This window comes from Petromyzon marinus, chromosome 44 (assembly GCF_048934315.1).
Source record: "Petromyzon marinus isolate PM22_M1 ecotype Great Lakes invasive population chromosome 44, UKy_Petmar_22M1.pri1.0, whole genome shotgun sequence".
Taxonomy (NCBI): Eukaryota; Metazoa; Chordata; class Hyperoartia; order Petromyzontiformes; family Petromyzontidae; genus Petromyzon; species Petromyzon marinus.
In genome coordinates this window covers 9190371-9209786 of record NC_133710.1, presented here as the reverse complement: position 1 = coordinate 9209786, position 19416 = coordinate 9190371, and the positions used below count along the sequence as shown (strand labels likewise).

General features: G+C 45.8%; 1 protein-coding gene across 6 annotated transcripts in view; it reads left to right on the top strand.

Annotated features, from left to right (window-relative positions):
* EPS15L1 (epidermal growth factor receptor pathway substrate 15 like 1) overlaps positions 1–19416 on the top strand; it is a 114222-nt gene that overhangs the window by 28083 nt on the left and 66723 nt on the right. For 5 of the 6 annotated variants that reach the window (XM_032970730.2, XM_032970731.2, XM_032970733.2 and 2 more), the window contains exons 10-14: positions 1764–1930; positions 5254–5410; positions 10193–10278; positions 12589–12661; positions 16953–17114. In XM_032970730.2, coding sequence (XP_032826621.1) covers positions 1764–1930; positions 5254–5410; positions 10193–10278; positions 12589–12661; positions 16953–17114 — 645 coding nt within the window. The remainder of the gene's footprint in view (positions 1–1763; positions 1931–5253; positions 5411–10192; positions 10279–12588; positions 12662–16952; positions 17115–19416) is intronic. The other variant, XM_032970732.2, reaches the window with a different exon arrangement.

Genomic DNA, 19416 nt, shown 5'->3' with positions numbered 1-19416 from the left:
TTTTTCAGAAGCGACCTGGCTATCACAAATGATAGCTCAACGAAGTGGCTTATCACATGGAAATGTATAGCAGCCAAATACTCTAAACGTGGGTTTATAAACGTGGAGGGAAAAACCGGAGGACCCGGAGAAAAATCCACGCTACCATGCGTGTATTTTTATAGTAGGCGAGGTATTTAACATCTCGCCACCGGATATTGTCACAGTGACGTCGCGGTTAGCGCGCTGGGCTTGCAGTCCGGAGGTCGCCGGCACGATTTCATCTGCTGCCGGGTCGGTTAAAAGGATGGTGCAAGTTTGAACGTACGTATTTATGAATGTTGAACTTCTTTCTGACTTTACGTAGCCAACCGTGATAATTGGAGATGTGGGAAGGACGCCTCTGGTCCACCTGGCAGTACACGTGGGTGTACCACAGCCGATCAGCAGGTCGTGTGTGGTGGCGTTGTGTGGTGGGTGTTCCCACCTTTCCCAAGACGTAGGCTACCCTCCAGAGTTACATTCTAGAGCTGCCCCTCGTGACATGGCTAACGCTTTATCCCATTGGTTGTGATAACCACAAAGCCCCGAAACCAATCGTTAAGAAACTTACAGTTCACCAATACGAGTGCCCAGATCTGCATCGTTTGTGGCTGAGATTGACAACAAAATACAGTTAAACCTTGGATTGCGAGCATAATTCGTTCCGGAAACGTGTTTGTAATCCAAAGCACTCGTATATCAAAGCACTCGTATATCAGTTGTGATCACGTGACGCTCGGCAGACAACGCGTCTATACGTACTGCTACTCGTATTGCAAGACCCTCGCTCGTTTGTCAAATTAATATTTATTTAAAATTTTTGCTCGTCTTGCAAAACACTCGCAGACCAAATTACTCGCAATCCAAGGTTTTACTGTAATTCCAAGCGAGTGTTTTTTTTAAACTTAAAATTGTCAAAGTTACATGGTACAACACAGTTAATGTGCCAGTTCATTATGCTTGTGTAGTGACATCGGGGATGTCCGCGACGTAAGTACGTCGCACGCCACGGCCCTCCCGGGCTGGCACCATGCAGTGGCATCGGGGATGGTACTGCGCTGGGATAGCGCGGACACCGCGCATAGCGTGTTGTGGGGGTTCCCACAAGGGGGATCGGGTGAGTGTCAGCCCAGGGACAGGGTTGCCCCGGGCCATCGCACTCTGGTTGACCCCATAGACACGTGATCCGGAGTTTCCACAGAAAGGGCCCCAGGTGGGGGGAGGGGGCAGGGGGTAATCACGTGTCCAGGGAGAGCTCTCGAGAGGGGGCTAGAACGCTCGAGAAGGTGGGCGGGGCCGAGGGCGGAGCCGGCCCCGACCCGGGAGGATATAAGGTGGGTTCCTGAAAGGGACCGGGGTCGCTTCGTTCTACAAGCTGGAAGCTCCACGTCTACAAGCTGGAAGCTCAACGTCCTACGAGGCATCAACACGTGGCCGGTGACCCGAGTGAGGGTCCGACCCTTCGTAGCTGTAACTCCTACGTATAGTGTAGTTAGCTGGGTGGTCACCACCCTAGGCTGTACCTGAGGGGCAGTTACCCCTTTGTGTCAACGTGTTACGAATAAATGTGTAGAAGAATAACGTCTGTGACTCAGTTGGACTCACTACACTTGTGTTACAAACGCTGCTTTTTTTGGCATTAGCTGCTGCTTGTTGGTGTTGTTCTTCTAGCTACCGATGCGGTGGTAATTTTCTCGTTGATTCGCTGCTCGTGGCTCTTGTTTCTATGTTGTCTCTTGCAGCTGCAGCAGACGCACACCACCTGGGTCGTGACGCCGGCAGACAAGATAAAATATGACGAAATTTTCTTGAAAACCGATCTGGACATGGACGGCCTTGTGTCTGGCCTGGAAGTGAAGGACATTTTCATGCAGTCGGGCCTTCCGCAGGCTGTCCTCGCTCAAATCTGGTCAGTGCCTCTCGTTTAGCGGAATGCCTTGTGTGTCCGTGCAGGTTTACACACGTGACTTTGTGTGCACAATTGGACTCTGAACGAAGCCGTATGAAATAAGTTGGCGTTTGATCACAGGGTGGTTGGCATTCTGAGACGAATTCTCGGAGTATTGTGACAATTTCATGGCAAGGCAGGATAAGAAATGCTTGGAAGAGAGAACATAGCTGGTCAGTGTTGTAGACATGGTAAGCGACAACAATTACACCAAGTGAGACTTTAGGTACAGCCGTGGGAAAGGCCTTAACGCGTACGACAAACAGGGAGCAGACCGAAGGCCCGATGTTGGGATACTTTTGAGGGCGGATCTTGGAGGTCACGTGTCTGCTGGACAGTAGCTGCGGGACCTGGAGAATTGGTGAGGTGTTGTTGGAATGAACGGCTTTATCCATGATGGAATCTTGAGTCTGTGTGCACAATAACAGACAAAAGATCCCCCGTATAGCCTTGTCAGACTGTTGGGGCAAGTGCTGTTAGCGAGCACCTATGAAGGTCGGCACAGCACACGAGGGGGGTGGGTGGCCAGCACCACGCCCTGCTGCCTTTGTCTCCCTAGTGGCGATGTTTACACACCGCACCAGGTACTCGTTTGAGGCTGAGTCGACCTAGGGGAGGCCCAGAACCGGTCAAAAATTATCGTCACTGGTGTTGGCCGTGAGCGGGAATTGAACTCCGGTCGCCGGGTACATAGTACAGCGCGCTAACCGCTACACGATGGACACCTACTGTGAGCAGGTGCTGCAATTACATTACAACCGGGCAGTACAGCAGCATGTGTGTGTGCTATGAGAATTAATGGAGCCACTCTAATCTGTTATTGATATTGTCATTGTTAACCCATTTGATGTGTTTTCTTGTCAAAATAACTTCATTCGGCAAGACAGTAGGGTTTTTAGACTGAAATATGGTCCAAAGCATGCTTATCACAATAGTTTCACATCCAGAATATTCACAGTGAAATTCTATGCGATATTTTCTGACAAGTGGATTGAATCAATAAAGGCATAAAACATCGAGGAAGTATTCGTCATTTCAAATTTGCTGACAACAGTATTTGTCATGAATAATAAAAATGGCCTGAAAGTAAATATGAGTAAAACAACATTCCCCGGCAATAAATTGGCTTAACAACGTTAAATAATTGTGTTTGTAGGGACACAACTGGAAAAAACAGGCAGAATGTTTACTTATGGTAATTATTACCGGTAGATCGGGATGAGAACGAATAAAGAGATTGGGGGAAACAGCAGCAGATTGTCGAAAAAATATATATTTGAAAATGAAAATCAACCGAACGTGCTTGAAGAAGGAAGGAAGGACGAGGTTTCCAATTGGTGCACATTACCCACTACGACGTACGGATCACACGTCCGAATCAAGGACAGTGACAATGACTAGAATGAGAAAGCGTGCAACTATGCAGAAGATGCACGGAGAGATACGTGCATTGAATTGCACTCAAAGGCAGATAAGAAGGAACACTTGGAATCGGGGAACAAACGTTGTACGAGACATAAACTTAACTGTTGAAATTAGAAAGTGGGTTTTTTCAAGACGCATAGCTCGAGGAGAGTTTGCCCGCTGTGGACATGGAGCAGCGATATTGTCGTGTCGCAGGGCTGTGAGGAATGGTGACGGCATGGGGAGGCTTTCACCCATCAGTAGATAGACCATGGCTGTTGATGATAATGGTTATGAAAAAAAAATCAGTGATTCATGCAAGAGGTGTGCGCGTTTTTATGCAGACACAGGAGCCAGATGGATAAGGTGAACTTGGCTTGTGGGACAGTCGAGTTTCGGAATGAATAATAATTCTCCCATTAGTGTGATTACCTTTTTTTTGGGTGATCTCAATCTGTTCTTCATTTACTCTATCTGGCCAGGTGGCAATGTTGTGAGAGCACTCGACTCACAATTGGATAGTTGTGAGTTGAAATCTCGGTTGGGCGTTGACTCGTTCCACCCATCATTCCTCTGGGGTTAGTATATGAGTAACCACTTTGTGTGAAGGCACGAGTGGTCACAGTTTGGATAGACTGGCTCCTACCATGGAAAATGTGGGAATTTCCACGATGTAGTCACGGCTGCCATCAGAGATGCACCTCGTCACACTGGCGAATGGGGTAACATGTGTGTTTTTCTGGATAAACGTGGGTGTGCATTTGATGTATGGGATGTCCATGAAGGTATCATCCCCTACTAAAGCATTTTAGTTGCACAGCTCTTTGAACTAGGTTGATAAAACGTGTAAGAAGAAAGGAAAATATTCCCCATTTAGCCTTTTATAGATTGTTGGGGCAAACACTGTTTGTGAGCACTTATGAGAGGGGGTGGGTGGCCAGCACCACGCCTGGTTGCCATTGTTTTCTCTTCAATGCTCATATTAAGCACTGCACCAGGTACTTATTTAAGGTGGAGATGACTTAGGGGGGAGGCCCAGGACCAGTTCAGATATTCGTCGCCGATGTCTGCTGTGAGGGGGAATCGAACTCGAGTCGCAGCGTTTATAGTGAAGTCTGCCAACCGCTAGACTAACACTCCCCATCATAAAACTACAAAGACAAACGCTCGGTGGTGTGAGGAATTTATTGTATAAGAATCGTCCCTCTAAAGTTACTTTGACGTTTCGCTGTTGACATTCGCAATGGTGGCAGTGTGTCGATTTGAGAGTCACAGGTGAACGGCAGCATCTCAGAGGCGCGATTATATCGAATGCTTTTGTTATGTGCTGTTCAAAGATCACTCATGCTGTTCAGTTTAAAAAGGATAAATGCATCAGTGATACGTTTGCTAGCTAAACGTTGGACACCGTGACATTTTGTCTACACGGCTAGTCACCGCCGTGCCTGTCAGATATGCGTGTGCCACTGGCCGACAACGTACGCCGGTGATATCTTCCGTCCACTCATCACAGAGACGTAGTCAAGCCAACCAAGACAGACTCCTATGTGGGCCACGTACTTTCAAAGGACAAATACGCCCCTCTCAAAATGAGAGCATTAGCCCGAGAACCCACTTGCTACCTCACAGCCACGCAGCATGCAAGAGATGTTTTTAAACATCATCGCGTCTTTTTTTAAATGTCTAATTGTTATTGTCATTATACCGAACAACACGCAGCACAACCCGAAAACATCGAAGAGCAAAAGCTGTAATTTTTTATGTAACTAATTGTGTGTTATCTACGGGACCCATTTTTTTACAATTGCATGTATGTATGTACGTTGAACTCTTTCACACCTTACGTAGTCAACCGTGCTTATTGCGTGTTGCGCCTGCAGGGCCCTTGCGGACACGAGGCAGCAGGGCAAGCTGACGCAGGACCAGTTCGCACTGGCCATGTACCTTATCACGCAGAAAGTGAGCAAGGGCGTGGACCCTCCGGTGACGCTGAACGCCGACATGATGCCCCCCTCAGAGCGCGGGGTCTCCACCACGGTAGGACATAACCCCCCCCCCTTCACCACCACCACTTCCTTTCTTTATATTTAAAAGTTAACAAACATCAACAAACGCAAGCACAGGGAAAGCACGGAACGCAGCTTTGCGAACAACCAGCATAAACAAGCGGAACAATAGAGACCTCCCCCCCCCCCCCCCCACCTGGGCATGATGTAGGAAACAATAGGAAAGCAAGAAAAAGGGGAAGCATACGGAAAAGATAGACAAGAGGAAGGAAATAGTGGCGGGCGGAAAGTACAAAGTGCGGGTAAGGGACTATTTTATCTATTCTTGTTCTCCGCGGAACGTCTCACTGAGTCTCAAGAGCCTTGTCAGCAGGGGTCCCATCCTCATGCAGTAGGGGATGATGTTGCTTCGTGCGTCATCGGGATGTATGGACAATACCAGTATAATATTACACGGCTAAACAAATAAAACTTGATTAAGTTGTCTACGACTTTACCTTGAACTTGTGGGGAGGAAGCCGGAGGACCTGAAAGAAACCGACGCGGATCAGAGAACATGCTAAAAACGTCACGCGCTAAAGCGCCCGAGTCGGGAGTTGAACCCGTGCCCTTCTCGCTATGAGGCATGAGTGTTAACCACTGCGCCACGTTGCCGCCGAAATCGAGACCAGTCAACAAAAGGGGACAAAGTCTTCCTCGAGAATCTTTCGTGATCTCTGTGACAGTCCCCCTCGATGTTCAAGGACGGATAGCTCACGTGTTAGATTCAGCCATTCCCACTTGCTTGCTGCGCTCTCGCGTCGTTGAGAAAGTGGGGTCGCATGTGTCATAGGTGGCCTGGCAAGCGTGCAAATTAACTTGGGGAGGTGTGAGCTGATCTTTGTCGGGGCTGAAGGAAGAATTGCGGCTCTTAATCAGAGCTCCGGAATGGTTTTAATTGAGGAAGTCGTGGCCGCGAGCTTAGTGGGTAGGAATAACGCTTGGCGTCCGACAATTGCTGAACTGTAGAAAAGGGCAATTATAATTAATAATTGAACGGCACTTTTTAACACTTTTTGAGTTGCCCACTGCAACGGTGTTATAAAAAAAAAAACAATCTAATTGGAAATTGTAAAGGGTACGTGCACGGCAGTTTTGTAAATCTACTGCTGGATGAGTGCCTCCTCTTGCCTTGTGGGTCGGTGGGGGTTAATTGACCATGCTTCTCCACACCGGTCAATTGCGAAGCACAGGTTTTGGAATGTATTCGTACAGTGCAATCATTAGTTTGCCCACTGTAAGTTAATTTTAATAACACTTTTCTGCTGCCACTAGACCTTAACACAGAAAGCAGTGCACTAGTTAATTGCTATATCAGTCGTAGTTAAGAGGTCAGATTTGCACGGTTTAGTCCCTAAGTAAGGGCATGTTTAAGATGAATTTCAGTAACCTAGGACATTGACAACTGAAGCATTTGCCGCCGTTCAGACCGCCCCAATAATGGTGTCGGACAACAAAGAGAGAGAGAGAGAGAATTCACTGTAGCATTGATTTTCTTTCTTTGTTAATGTTCTGGAAATAAGGTGCAGTAAATGTAATGTGTGACAATAGACTGGAGGGAAGGGGACACGCGCCGCCGCTCCTGGTTTCGGGCTGCCGGGTGTTGCGGGTTCTCCGGTGAGCGACCTCGCTCAACAGGACCACGTGTTTGGCGTGAACGGATGGCGCGTGAGAGTGACAAGTGGCTCTTCACGGAAATTTGCAATCGGGTGCGACATGAAGCAGCGAGCCTGGTTCGCGGAATCCGTCGAGTGTCTTGTAAACTAAACAAATTTATTTTCCCAATTGATATCTCAACGAAGTGGCTTATTTGGATATTTCGAGCAGCCGAAAACTCTAAACGCGTGTTTTTAAATGTGGAGGGAAAAACCAGAGAACCCGGAGAAAAATTCGTGCGACTGCAGGGAGAACATGCAAACTCCAAATATACAGCAGGCAACAGAGTCAGGATCGAACCTACGGCCTTCCATATACCAGGCGAGTTAGTTAACATCTCGCCACTGTGGCAACTGAATTACAGCTCTTTTTATATTTGGCTTTCTGATGGACCAGAAACACCAAAAATTCACAGGTGCCCTCTTTGGCTCACCTTGCAACACAGCTTTGAATAGAGTATGGCTCATTCTAAGGAAACTCACTGGCTGTGTGCTAGGGATGCCCACTCAATATGCATGTGGGAAAGGGAAGTTTCAGTTTTCCCGGATCACATATTCCTCTGAATTTCTTACTTTTCGTTTAAAAGTCAACAGCGGAGAATGCCTTTCTGCTCTCTTCATATCTACAGCTTCCCGTCCGCCTCGTCTTCTTTGCACGTCAATGACTGTCGTGCATTTTTCAACTGCGTTGAGCACCCAGTAAATATTGAGCGGTTGTCTTTAAACCGTCAGTGGTTTCAGTTTTAACAGGCAAAACAAATGAAACCTTTAGGTATGACCTTGTAAAATAACGAACTTGAGTTTTGATTGGCACCCCAGTGTACGTGCTTGGTGATGCCGCACCTCCGGTTAGCATGCTTGGCTACATCCGGTGCGAAAGAAGTTCAACATACCTGCATGCCACGCCTCCGATTAGCACGGTGGGCTATGTACGGTGCGAAAGAAGTTCAACATACATCCGTACGTACGCGGTGTAATGCTGAGCACACTGGATTTGCAATCCAGAGGTGTCTGGTTCTATCTCCTGGCATGGCAGTAAAAACATTACCGCAAGTTTCACAATTTCACCCCCCCGCCTCTGTCCAATCGGCAGTGTAATTGGGTTACACCACAGTTTGTCGATCAGCATGGCACGCGTGGTGGGGTAAAGTGTGGGTACTACTACCTCTTTTAACACGTCTGGCCATTGTGGAAGAGTAGGCCAAAATACCATCTATGGAGGCTTTATTGAGCTCCCTATGGTGGAGGCCCTTTTGCCACCAGTGGCATGAGCAAGAAATTGCCGGGCTGCACCTTTATATTTTATTTTCCTTTCTTGGACAGAGACATATATGTGAGCCAGTTTATTGAATCCGATTTTTTGTCTTCCTCCAGGTGTAGTGCCTGCTTACAGGAGTCTGGAATTTGTAGCACTTTTTTCTGGGTAAACAACAGCGAACAGGAAATACCCCGATGCTTGATTTCAACATTCCCAAGTTATAAATGTTCTCGAAAACCCAATTAATTATCTTGAAGCTCAAAGACATCGCACCATTTCCATGGCATTTACAGTTCGCGCCAATAATAGTCTTTGAGTTCGCCGCTCCATCAGACTCGATTCTTAAATTATATAAACGAACTCTTGTACTCGCGTTGACGCACGCTGCAATAACTTTGCATTTAAAAGACGTAAAAAAAAGTTAAAAGTGGATAGACTGGAAAAAAAGACGTTGATTACAATGTGGTAGTTAACCAACACTACTTTTTAAAGCGCATAACAAGCTAATATTTGGGCAATGGGCCTTATTTTAAATTGACACGTTACGCTTGTCTGAAAGAGGGAGATTACCGGAAGCTAAAAGCTTGTTTTGTTTTTTTACACGGTAGTCCTAGTTAATTGACGATGGTGGTAAAATATTCATCGGCCTGAGCTTCACCATTGCTGCTGTTGCGGCAACGTTTTACTTGAAGCGATACTATTTAATTATATTTTTTTACTAGGTAAGGCCCCACTTAGCTGTATCGCTCTTTTTCAGAAGCGACCTGGCTATCAAAAATTATAGCTCAACAAAGTGGCCTATCATGGCGAAATTTATAGCAGCAGCCAATTACTCTAAACTCACGTTTTTAAATGTGGAGGGAAAAACTGGAGGAACCACAGAAAAATCCACGTTAACACGGGGAGAACATGCAAACTCCAAATATACAGCAAGCGTCAGGGTCGGGTTCGAACCCACGACCTCCTGTATACCAGGCGAGGTAGTTAACATTTCCTAGCCACCGTAGCACCCCAATAAAATAAGAGGTGGCTGTTGATAGACGAGGTGAGTTGACGTCAGGCGATGATGGGACAAGGTGCTCGTACACACTTGGACGGCCTCCTTTTATCCCCTTTTCCACTGGCACTTATGAGCCGCATTAGCGTTGGGCCTTGACGGGTACGGTTGGTGATCTAAAGCTGGACATTGGAATCTTACTTGTGGCAAAGCAGGGCCCGGGGTGGGGCTAATGATGTGTTCATTGTGTGAGTGATGTCAGTACAGGGACTCTACTGTTCGTAAGAGGTCTGTTCGTAAGTCGATTTGTTCATGAGTCCATCTTTACTCCTGTCAATTCCAAACATGTTGTACGACGTCTACACTAAACACGGGAATGGTTTGAAAAGTTGTATAATCTCCTTTAGATGTAGATGCCACTGGTTCTTCATGTTCTGTTGATGTAAATGTGACCACCACCATCTATTGCACGGCCGTTGAACCTACGACTCTCGGTCCGAACAGGCAACTGGACATATACGGACAGGTTTGTTCGTATCTCTGAAAGTTCGTAAGTCGAATGTTCGTAAGTAGAGGAGTGCCTGTACTCTGTAAGGACACGGTGTCGTTTTGTGACGTCAGTCAGTATGCTGTGAGGAGGCAGCCTGACCGCGTCATCTACGTGCATCTCGACTCGTTGATTGCGCACGATGTCGGCGGCGCGCCACTGCTACCGGAGTGGATAAAATCGACCTGGCTCCTCCCCTGACACACACGGGGCTGACTCGTCACCTCCCTGGCGCAGCTCAGTCGTACGGTGGCAAAGAGGCGTTAGTTCTGCGGGCGTCATTGCTCGCGTGTTCTTTCCATGCGTGCGTTCTTCAGGACGGCGCAAGTGGCGTGGGATCGGCCGACTTCTCCGCCATCAAGGAACTGGACGCCATCAGCGCAGAGATCACCGAGCTACAGCGGTAGCACACGCAGGCCGCCACGTGACTCTCGTCGCAACCATTGCACCGGCAGCAACATGAACAAACAACAACCCAAATTTGCATCATTAGACCTCCTTTTGCCAGTACCAAAATGTAATAATAGGGTTTTTACCCTTTTTTCTGGCAACAAAACTGAAACCTTTTTTTACAAGGATTCATGTCTGCATTAACCACAATACCTGCAGTCAAAATGCAAACAAAAAACATACTATGATAATATATGCATTGTCCTTGAAACTGATTGGTCCACACCAAGGGACGGCTTTCTTTTGAGCCTCGACCCAATTGGTGCTCGACCAGATGACGCTAAAAGGCGTACGCAATTGGGTCGAGGCTCAAAAGAAAGCCGTCCCTTGGTGTGGACCAATCAGTTTCAAGGACAATGCATATATTATCATAGTATGTTTTTTGTTTGCATTTTGACTGCAGGTATTGTGGTTAATGCAGACATGAATCCTCGTAAAAAGGTTTCAGTTTTGTTGCCAGAAAAAAGGGGAAAAACCCTATTATTAACCCAAATTTGCTATCACAGCACAGCGTTGCGCATCCTCGTCGTCACATATCCGCAATGAAATATTCGCCGCCCACACGCCCGCTGCAGTGTCTTGTGCAGCAGTGTAACTGTCATTCTCTGTGGATGTTCAAAAATCCAAAACTTTTCACACCCGGTAATGTTCTTTCGTCCTGCATGGCATTCGCTTACTTGTAAAGCATCTTCTCACGTCTGAAGCAATTTACACTGAATTTTTTGTCCATTAACCTCTTTGTGCGCGATTGTGCAAATGTCATTGTCGATAAATGTTCACACATCCAGCCTTTCCACATATCCCGCACGTGCCTCACTCTCCGGCGAGTCAGATATGCGACGATGTACCGTACTCTACAGCGTTTTTTTGTTGTTGTTGCCCATGACCTGTCTCCACCCCCACACCTTCCCGCGATTACTAGTCATCGGCTGTGTGCGGCGAGCAGAGGCTTTAACGTGAAGCTTGAACTAGAAAATGTTGCTCATCACAAAGAAGAGCACTACGGTGGTGGGGGTCGCAAGGGCTGGAGTTGAGGAACACTGCTCTCTAAATACAATAACATCTAAGCCAGGGATTTTCAAACCCCAGAATCAATGTCCACCTTGCCGCCTTCACGCATCTGAGGTCTATCTCCCATTCATATGGAAACGGTCACAGTGTGCATACGCTTGCATTTGATGATGCGTTGAAATGAAAACCTTCATCGTGGGAAGGATGCGAGGAATTTCGATTTGTGTCGTTGCTTTTCAACGTCCTCCCTTTGAAGAAATCTACAAAAGCACGTCTTCATGAGTTCATGTGGAATTCCACATAATTTTGTAATGGGCCACTGTGTGCCTATAATTGAATACGCTGTTATGTCTACCCTATCGTGTCGCTGTATAATCATCTCTGAATGTGATGGAATCTCATGTTTTGTAAAAGCAGGCCGGATGGTATATTGTATATATATTTTTCTGAAGGCAATTTTCCTTACCCGTTTGTCCATTTATACTGTGGCCATGTAATCATTCACATTTGGAAAAAAATACCCAGCAGGAATAGTTTTTTTTCCTCTGAAAAATAAACGGATGCACTAGACATATCTGATGCATTAGAAAATGTGTAATTAGATTTCAGTCCAAAACAATCCTTATATGGTTAAAATGCATTTAAACAGATGGTGTAAATTATACTAATTAAAAAATTTTTATTTACAGAGGTGTTTCGCCAGATAATTAATGGTGGGACTCAGATAAAAAAAAACAAGATTAATTATTTTAAAATGGTAATAGAGGGAACAAAGGCAGTTTGTTGGCAGCGAGGTGTTCCGCCAGATGGGATCGAGTCCAGATCGCTTTCAAAAACAATAATAATACTCTAATGAAAATACAATAATAATCGTAGTAGTAATAATCATATTTTGTACGCCTTTGTGAATACATTTCTGGATAAAGGTCTGCCCATTCTGGGTCAGTCATGCAGCTGTGTTTGACCATACTTCGCCACACTGGTTCGTGTGGATTGGCAAAGGTGTTAGAATTGATTGTTTTTTTAACGCAAATATGTACTGACTTAAGCGATTCTCCCACGAACAAGTTAACACCTTGTTATCGCTAGCACTGGTTTAAATTGATGGATCCATGCCTAGTAAATCCACCAATGTGGCCTCCAAACCATTGTAATAACACGATCATGCTGCTGATGATGTGAACTTATTGTACTTGTGGATGGATTATGATGCACGCTATGTTTGTTTCTCTTTTACCTGTTGTGCAATCAGAGAAAAAGCTTCCTTGGAGCAGGACATCCGCGAGAAGGAAGAGGCCATCAGATACCAAACCAATGAGGTGCAGGTACTATGATTGCGCAGTGAGTGAGTGTTCACTTGCGTCTATCGATGCCCATGGAGCAAATATGTTTAGTCTCCTCTGTTAGTGTATTCATTGGCAAGGAAGTGGATATATAATAATAAAGCTATTTTTTTTTTACCTAGAAATTATTTTCTAGCATGTGGGAGGATGCCGGAGCACTCGGAGAAACCCCATACACATCATGAGATGACACTACTCAAAGCTCCATGCAGATGGATTCAAACCACAGACAGATTCGGCTCATTGAGTGCAGAAGCTCTGCCATCTCCTGACGCATCTCAGCTGCCTCAGCCCCTTGAGTTGCTTGACCATATTTTTTCTAAACTGGTCAAGTGGGGGTAGGTAAAGTGGGCTCCCAGTACCGGTTCAGATATCACTAACCGCTCATATTAGATGTGGCTGATATTTTAACTTGGGTCGCTGGATTTGTAGTGAAGTGCGCTAAACGCTGCACCACCGCTGCCCCCTGCCGTACATCAAAGGTTGATAAACACAAGTGCAATTTTTTGCGTAGTTCTGCAGACTTTATTAATGGATGACCAGACAGCAACACTGGAGTGGTCTCCGTGAGTGGTGAACAAGGGGACGACGAAGACGAGATGGTTGGGAGACTCGGAGCAGAACTGGGAGGTCGCATGGCTTCAGTGCAGCAGCTGCAGTATCTGCCGGAAGGTGGCAAGCTTTGGCGCGGTGCGGTGACATCAACGGCTTTGGGCCACGATGTCATCTTGATCTTTAACAAACAAAATAGTCTGGGAAGGCTTTTGAAGGGGGCAGCTTTTTTTTTAACCCTTTCCAAGACGTCTGCAAGTTTGCAGGACGGGTGTCCCGTTCACCGCTGAATCTCGGAACGTGCAACCGGTGCAGCGTTAATTTAATTTAGATAGGCGTAGCGCCATCGTTTGTAAAGACATTGTACTCACCGCAGAGAACTGTAGCAACTCGACCACCACACTCTACGATAGCTGACGCCAAAGTGTGCCACACGCCCCTCCCGCTTGGCCTTGTTGGAGCCTCAGAATGCCTTCCGGCCTGAAGACTTACCGATAAAGTTGTATTTGGTTATTTTACTTCAGTTTTTATTCCGATTCCATTCCAGTAATGTACGCGTGTATGTCATCAGAATGGCAAAGGGTTAATAGAGAAGGGGTACACGGGGAGTGGAACACAACATTACAGCAGCAGACACCTGTCTGGACTCAAGTACATGCTCTGCTGCTGCTGTTTAACATGTAAATGGAATGTTTTTGTTTTAATGTAATAGGAAACACCAGCTGTACAATGTGTTCCTTTGTTGGCGATAACAGTTGTCATTACCTTACGTGTGAATTAAATTACATCCAAATTGTTACTTTTTAAAATAGTTGGTAAATTTAATTGGAAATTAACTTCAAATGTATATTTTTCTTTATGCATACATGCGTGTGCATTGGCAGTTTTTCTTGGCTTTGCCTTATGTATATATATACAGGTAAAGGTGCAGCCTTGCAGTGGCTATAATAGATGGCAATGCTTGTAATACATGCATCGAATCTTTCCAGCAAATGTTTTTTGCTCATTTATGATGGTTACCTGTAGGCTAATGGGGCAAGCAACGCAGAACAAACTAGGCAGAATGTGCCTTTTCTTGAATTTAATATTCCAGTTTTTTCAAATATTTGATTGCAAAACACGCAGACACGCCAAATAAATGCACGCGCGCAAATAGGAGCATGCAAATAGAAGCGCATACGCACGCAATAACTCATAGATGGCTGCGCACATTTACGCACACACACGCGTAATAATAATAATAATTTACATTTATAAAGCACCCTTAAACAATCGTTCTCAGGGCGTACATGCACACGCAGCCATAAATATGCAGGCGCAAATACAATCGCGCAAAACACACAACAACACAACACAACATACAAATTCACACACAGACAAGCTCAATTTAGAACTGGCACAATTTAATACAGTTAACGGCACAGAATATATAAATTATTGGTGAGAGAGCGAGATGCGCTTGGTGAGAGAGCGAGATGCAACATGGAGAGGCACCAGAGATTAGCCAGAGGTGGGGAGAGAGATGGATGCAAAGTGAGAGAGACATGAGGACAGAGTGGCATGGAGAGAGACAGAGAGAGATATGAGGTGACCAGATAACAGGCACCTGGATGCAGAGACGGAAGGCGCAGCTATGAAACTATGAACTTTTTTTTTATTTTACCAGTTAAAGCCCACTGAGCTGTATATCTCTCCTTTCAGAAGCAACCTGGCCGCAAATTATATTCCAATGAAGTGGCTCATCATGTGGAAATTGTATAGCTAAGGAAGGAAAGGCCAGAGGACTCGGACAAAAATCCACGCGGCCACGGGGAGAAGATGCAAACTCTAAATATATATGCATCGTCAGGGTCGGGATCGAACCCACGACCTCCTGTATACCAGACGAGGTAGTTAACATCTCGCAACCATGGCGCCCCAGACTTAAACGAAATGGAAATTGTGATTGGGACACGAGGAGAGACATGTTAAGAGAGTCCGGGAGAGAGAGAGACACAGGAATAGAGAAACATGAGAGATCGACTGGAGGAGAGACTGATAATGAGACTCAAGGGAAAAGAGATATGGGGAAAGAGACGAGGAGAGACACGAGGTGAAGGATATGAGGAGAGACACCATAACACACTCGCCTTGCACTTGGTGAAGGGGAGGGAGTTGCAGCAGTAGCGGTGACATGAGGTCATAAAGTAGGGTAAAGGTCGGAATAGGCCAGGAGGTCACTAGAGGTTAGTTCAGCAGTAGCCAATTATGGTGGCTATTAGTATAGGTAAAGAATGAGTTATTTTGTGTGGATTTTTGTTGTTTAATGAACGAAGTCCAATTTATTTCCACCCGTGTAGAATGATATGACGCGTGCGAATAGATGAGGTGTGTATGCATTGGAATAATCCCGTGTTTGTTTTTTATTAAACAGATAAGCCATGAAACAAGAAGATAATTTCGATAGTTTTCATTGTTTGATTCACCCCCTACTTAAATGGAACTATGCCCCAGTCTGATAACTTGCAGGATCATTGGGTTGAGTGGAGGAATTGTTACTTGCCTGCAAGCCAGCCCCACTATACATCGTTTAACATGTGTACTCGCCATTCCACCTATGGTGGTGAACGAGCTAGCATCCTCGAATTCAGCCACTCCTGAAACCCTCGGATTCCCAGGGGCACAGTCACTGTAGGTTCCGTGGGTATCCAGACACCCTCAATATTTTTTTAGGCACAGCTAAGATATGCCCACAGACTTTTTTTGGACATAAATCCAGTTTTTTATTGAGTCCATGTTTTTACTCAACTTCAACATGCCCGCAAATGCTGATTGACTATGATGCTGACAGAAACTTCAGTGTCACAAGAGTGCACGAATGTTAGGCTCAGTACCGAGTCAGCAGCCAGCAGTTGCGTAGATATAATATAAATGTGGTACAGTGGAATTCCTGTTTTCCATGACAAAGTTCACAGGTCCCATCTGTAGTGCATTCCAGTAACCACTGAAAACATGTATTAATAATAATTTATATACATGCATCTATATTATTCTTAGCTCTTTCGGTAAAGTCACGTTGAAGGGAAACAATAAAATAATAAAAATATATTATGTATTTCATATTTATATATATTTTATTATTTTATTGTTTCCCTTCAATGTGACTTTACTGAAAGAGCTAAGAATATGAATTACTGGAGTCACGAAAGCTTTAAATCAAAATTTTATGCATCTAGATTATTTGGGTCTTTCGGTAAAGTCACGTAGATAGTTTCAAAGAAAATAACAAAAAACTATAGAATATGAATTCTGGCAGTCACGAAAGCTTTAAGTCAAGATTTATGCATCTATATTATTTTTATTATTTTGCTGCTATAAATTTCCACGTGATAAGCCACTTTGTTGAGCTGTCATCTGTGATAGCTAGGTTGCTTCTGAAAAGGATGCTAATGGCTCAGTGGGCTTTACCTGTTAAGATAAAAATAGTTTATTTGATTTGTAAATATTTTTGAAATGGTTTGTTTATCTTTCCTATACTTTGCACTCTGTGTTTTTGTATTGGTTGTTATAACGTTCTGAAAAAGAGCCGTATAGCTAATCGGATTCCTCCAGTATAAATAAATATTCATATTTTGAAATGCATTCGCTGAGGAATGATCCCCCAGCATCCAAAAGCGTTGCTTCCGCGTTCCTGTTCCTGCCTCTAACGCTGGGGTGTCTGCGTCCCTCCCTGCGCTTGCAGGACATGCAGGGGGAGCTGGACAGGGAGACCAACACCCTGCAGGAGATGCAGAGCCAGAACCAGGGCGCTCAGGAGCGGCTCGGAGAGTTGGAGCAGCAGAGAGCCAAGCTGGAGGCCATGCTGTCCGACCTACAACTCAAGTGCCAGGAGGAGACGCAGACGGTCCATTGCCGCACAGCGCCACCCCCCTGCCACCCCTCCTGCCCCCCCGCCCCCCCTGCCCCCCCCACCCTCCCCAGCCCCCCCTCGCCCACTGTCCCTGCCCCCCGCCACGCACATGCCTCGTTCTTTATTCATTCAGTCGAATAGACATTCATTCCATGTGAACTCACCCGGAGACTACCCACCTCCTCAGCGTTTTGATTTTCGCTCATATTTGTGCGTGATGGGAATGTGCAGGTGAGGTATGCAACCTTGTCAGATGCTTGAGGTCAGTGATGAATATTAACTGAAATACGTGCCCTGTAGTAGGATGGTGTGGGGGGTTGCGGGGGTAAAACACTTTAAATGCATCTCATTTTGGTTGAGATTTAGATTTTTTTTGTTATTGACAAATAGCAAAAACTCAACATGTTCGTAAATAACACTGCCCTTAAAGGAAAAAAAAAACATAGGTGACCTTTCTTCATCGCAGATATTCTCTCTGCTGTGCAATGAAAAAAGGGCCGTTGCCCCAAGCCATATTCATTTAGATATCAGTTTTAGAGTTCTGTTTTTCTTGGTCAGGAATTGAACCCAGTTTTGTGGAGTTCAATGCGGTTATTGAATCGTTAAAAAATAATTGACGGTTCATTTATCGGCACTGCTCGAGCAGTCGAGGAAGAGGTCTCTTGGACAAGCGTATACACGTAACAAAAATAGATTAGGCACTCTTTATCTAGATTTTCGCCACTGCAGTCACTTACCCGTGATCCGATTATTCGTCACTCCTCTTATTTATGGGCAGAATATATTTCCAGAAACTCGTATTATTCACAAATGGAGTGCGAATGATTTTGATTGATTTATTTCGTCCTTAGTCGTTAACATCCCATTGCTTGGCAAAGGGTTTCCTCTGACAGTGTCTTCGATCTTTCACGATCTCTTGCCATCTCCATCCAGTGCACTCCTCCAAATCTTCTCATCTCCTTTCTGCCATCTGATCCTTTGTCGACCTTTCTCCTCTCTACCGGCCTCTGTTCTGTTGTTCACTTCACCCACCTGTCATTTGATGCCCCAGATAGAATTCCTGCCCCAACTCCGTTCGAGCTTTTTCCCCCCTCTTAAGTATGGCTGGCTACGTGCGGTGCGATTAGCACGGTTGGTTATGCACGGTGCCATAATCATGGTTGGCTACGTACGGTGCGATTAGTACGGTTGGCTACGTACGGTGTGATTAGCACAGGTGGCTACGTAAGGTGCAATTGGGATGGTTGGTTACGTACGGTGCATGGTTGGTTACGTATGGTGCGATTAGCACGATTGGCAACGTATGGTGTGATTGGCACCGTTGGTTACGTGCAGTGCAATTGGCACGGTTGGCTATGTACGGTGCGATTAGCACGGTTAGTTACGTACGGTTCCATTAGCACGGTTGACTACATGCAGTGCGATAGGCACAGTTGGCTACGCATGGTGTGTTTAGCACGGTTGGCTACGTATGGTGCAATTGGCACGGTTGGCTATGTACGGTGCGATTAGCACGGTTGGCTACGCACAGTTGGCTACGTATGGTGCAATTGGCACGGTTGGCTATGTACGGTGCTATTAGCACGGTTGGCTATGTATGGTGCGATTGGCACGGTTGGCTACGCACAGTTGGCTACGTATGGTGCAATTGGCACGGTTGGCTATGTACGGTGCTATTAGCACGGTTGGCTATGTATGGTGCGATTGGCACGGTTGGCTATGTACGGTGCTATTAGCACGGTTGGCTACGCACGGTTGGCTACGTATGGTGCAATTGGCACGGTTGGCTATGTACGGTGCTATTAGCACGGTTGGCTATGTATGGTGCGATTGGCACGGTTGGCTATGTATGGTGCAATTAGCAAGGTTGGTTATGTACGGTGCCATCAGCACGGTTGACTACATGCAATGCGGTTGGCACGGTTGGCTACACACGGTTAGCTACGTATGGTGCGAAAGAAGTCCAACAATATGTTAAGTGCATTTCATCTGTTTGGGGGATTTTGGGTCTGTCATTTGCACAGTTACCCAGTCCGACTTATAGCTCTTCTGCCACCATCACTGGCTGAATTCCTGCTTTGAGTCACCCTTGTGAAAAGAAATCATGCTTTGCGAAGCACCAGGCTTACTCCACTCTTCAGCCAACTGGAATTCTGAGGCCACTTCCTACTCCAGGGATTTACCCTCAACCTACCCGTGCTCATCTCCCCAAAGCCACAGGCACTTCTATGGGTGGGGGGGGGCAGGGGGGGTATTTGGGGACCAGGTTTTCAGCAGCTCAATAGCACGCTGCATT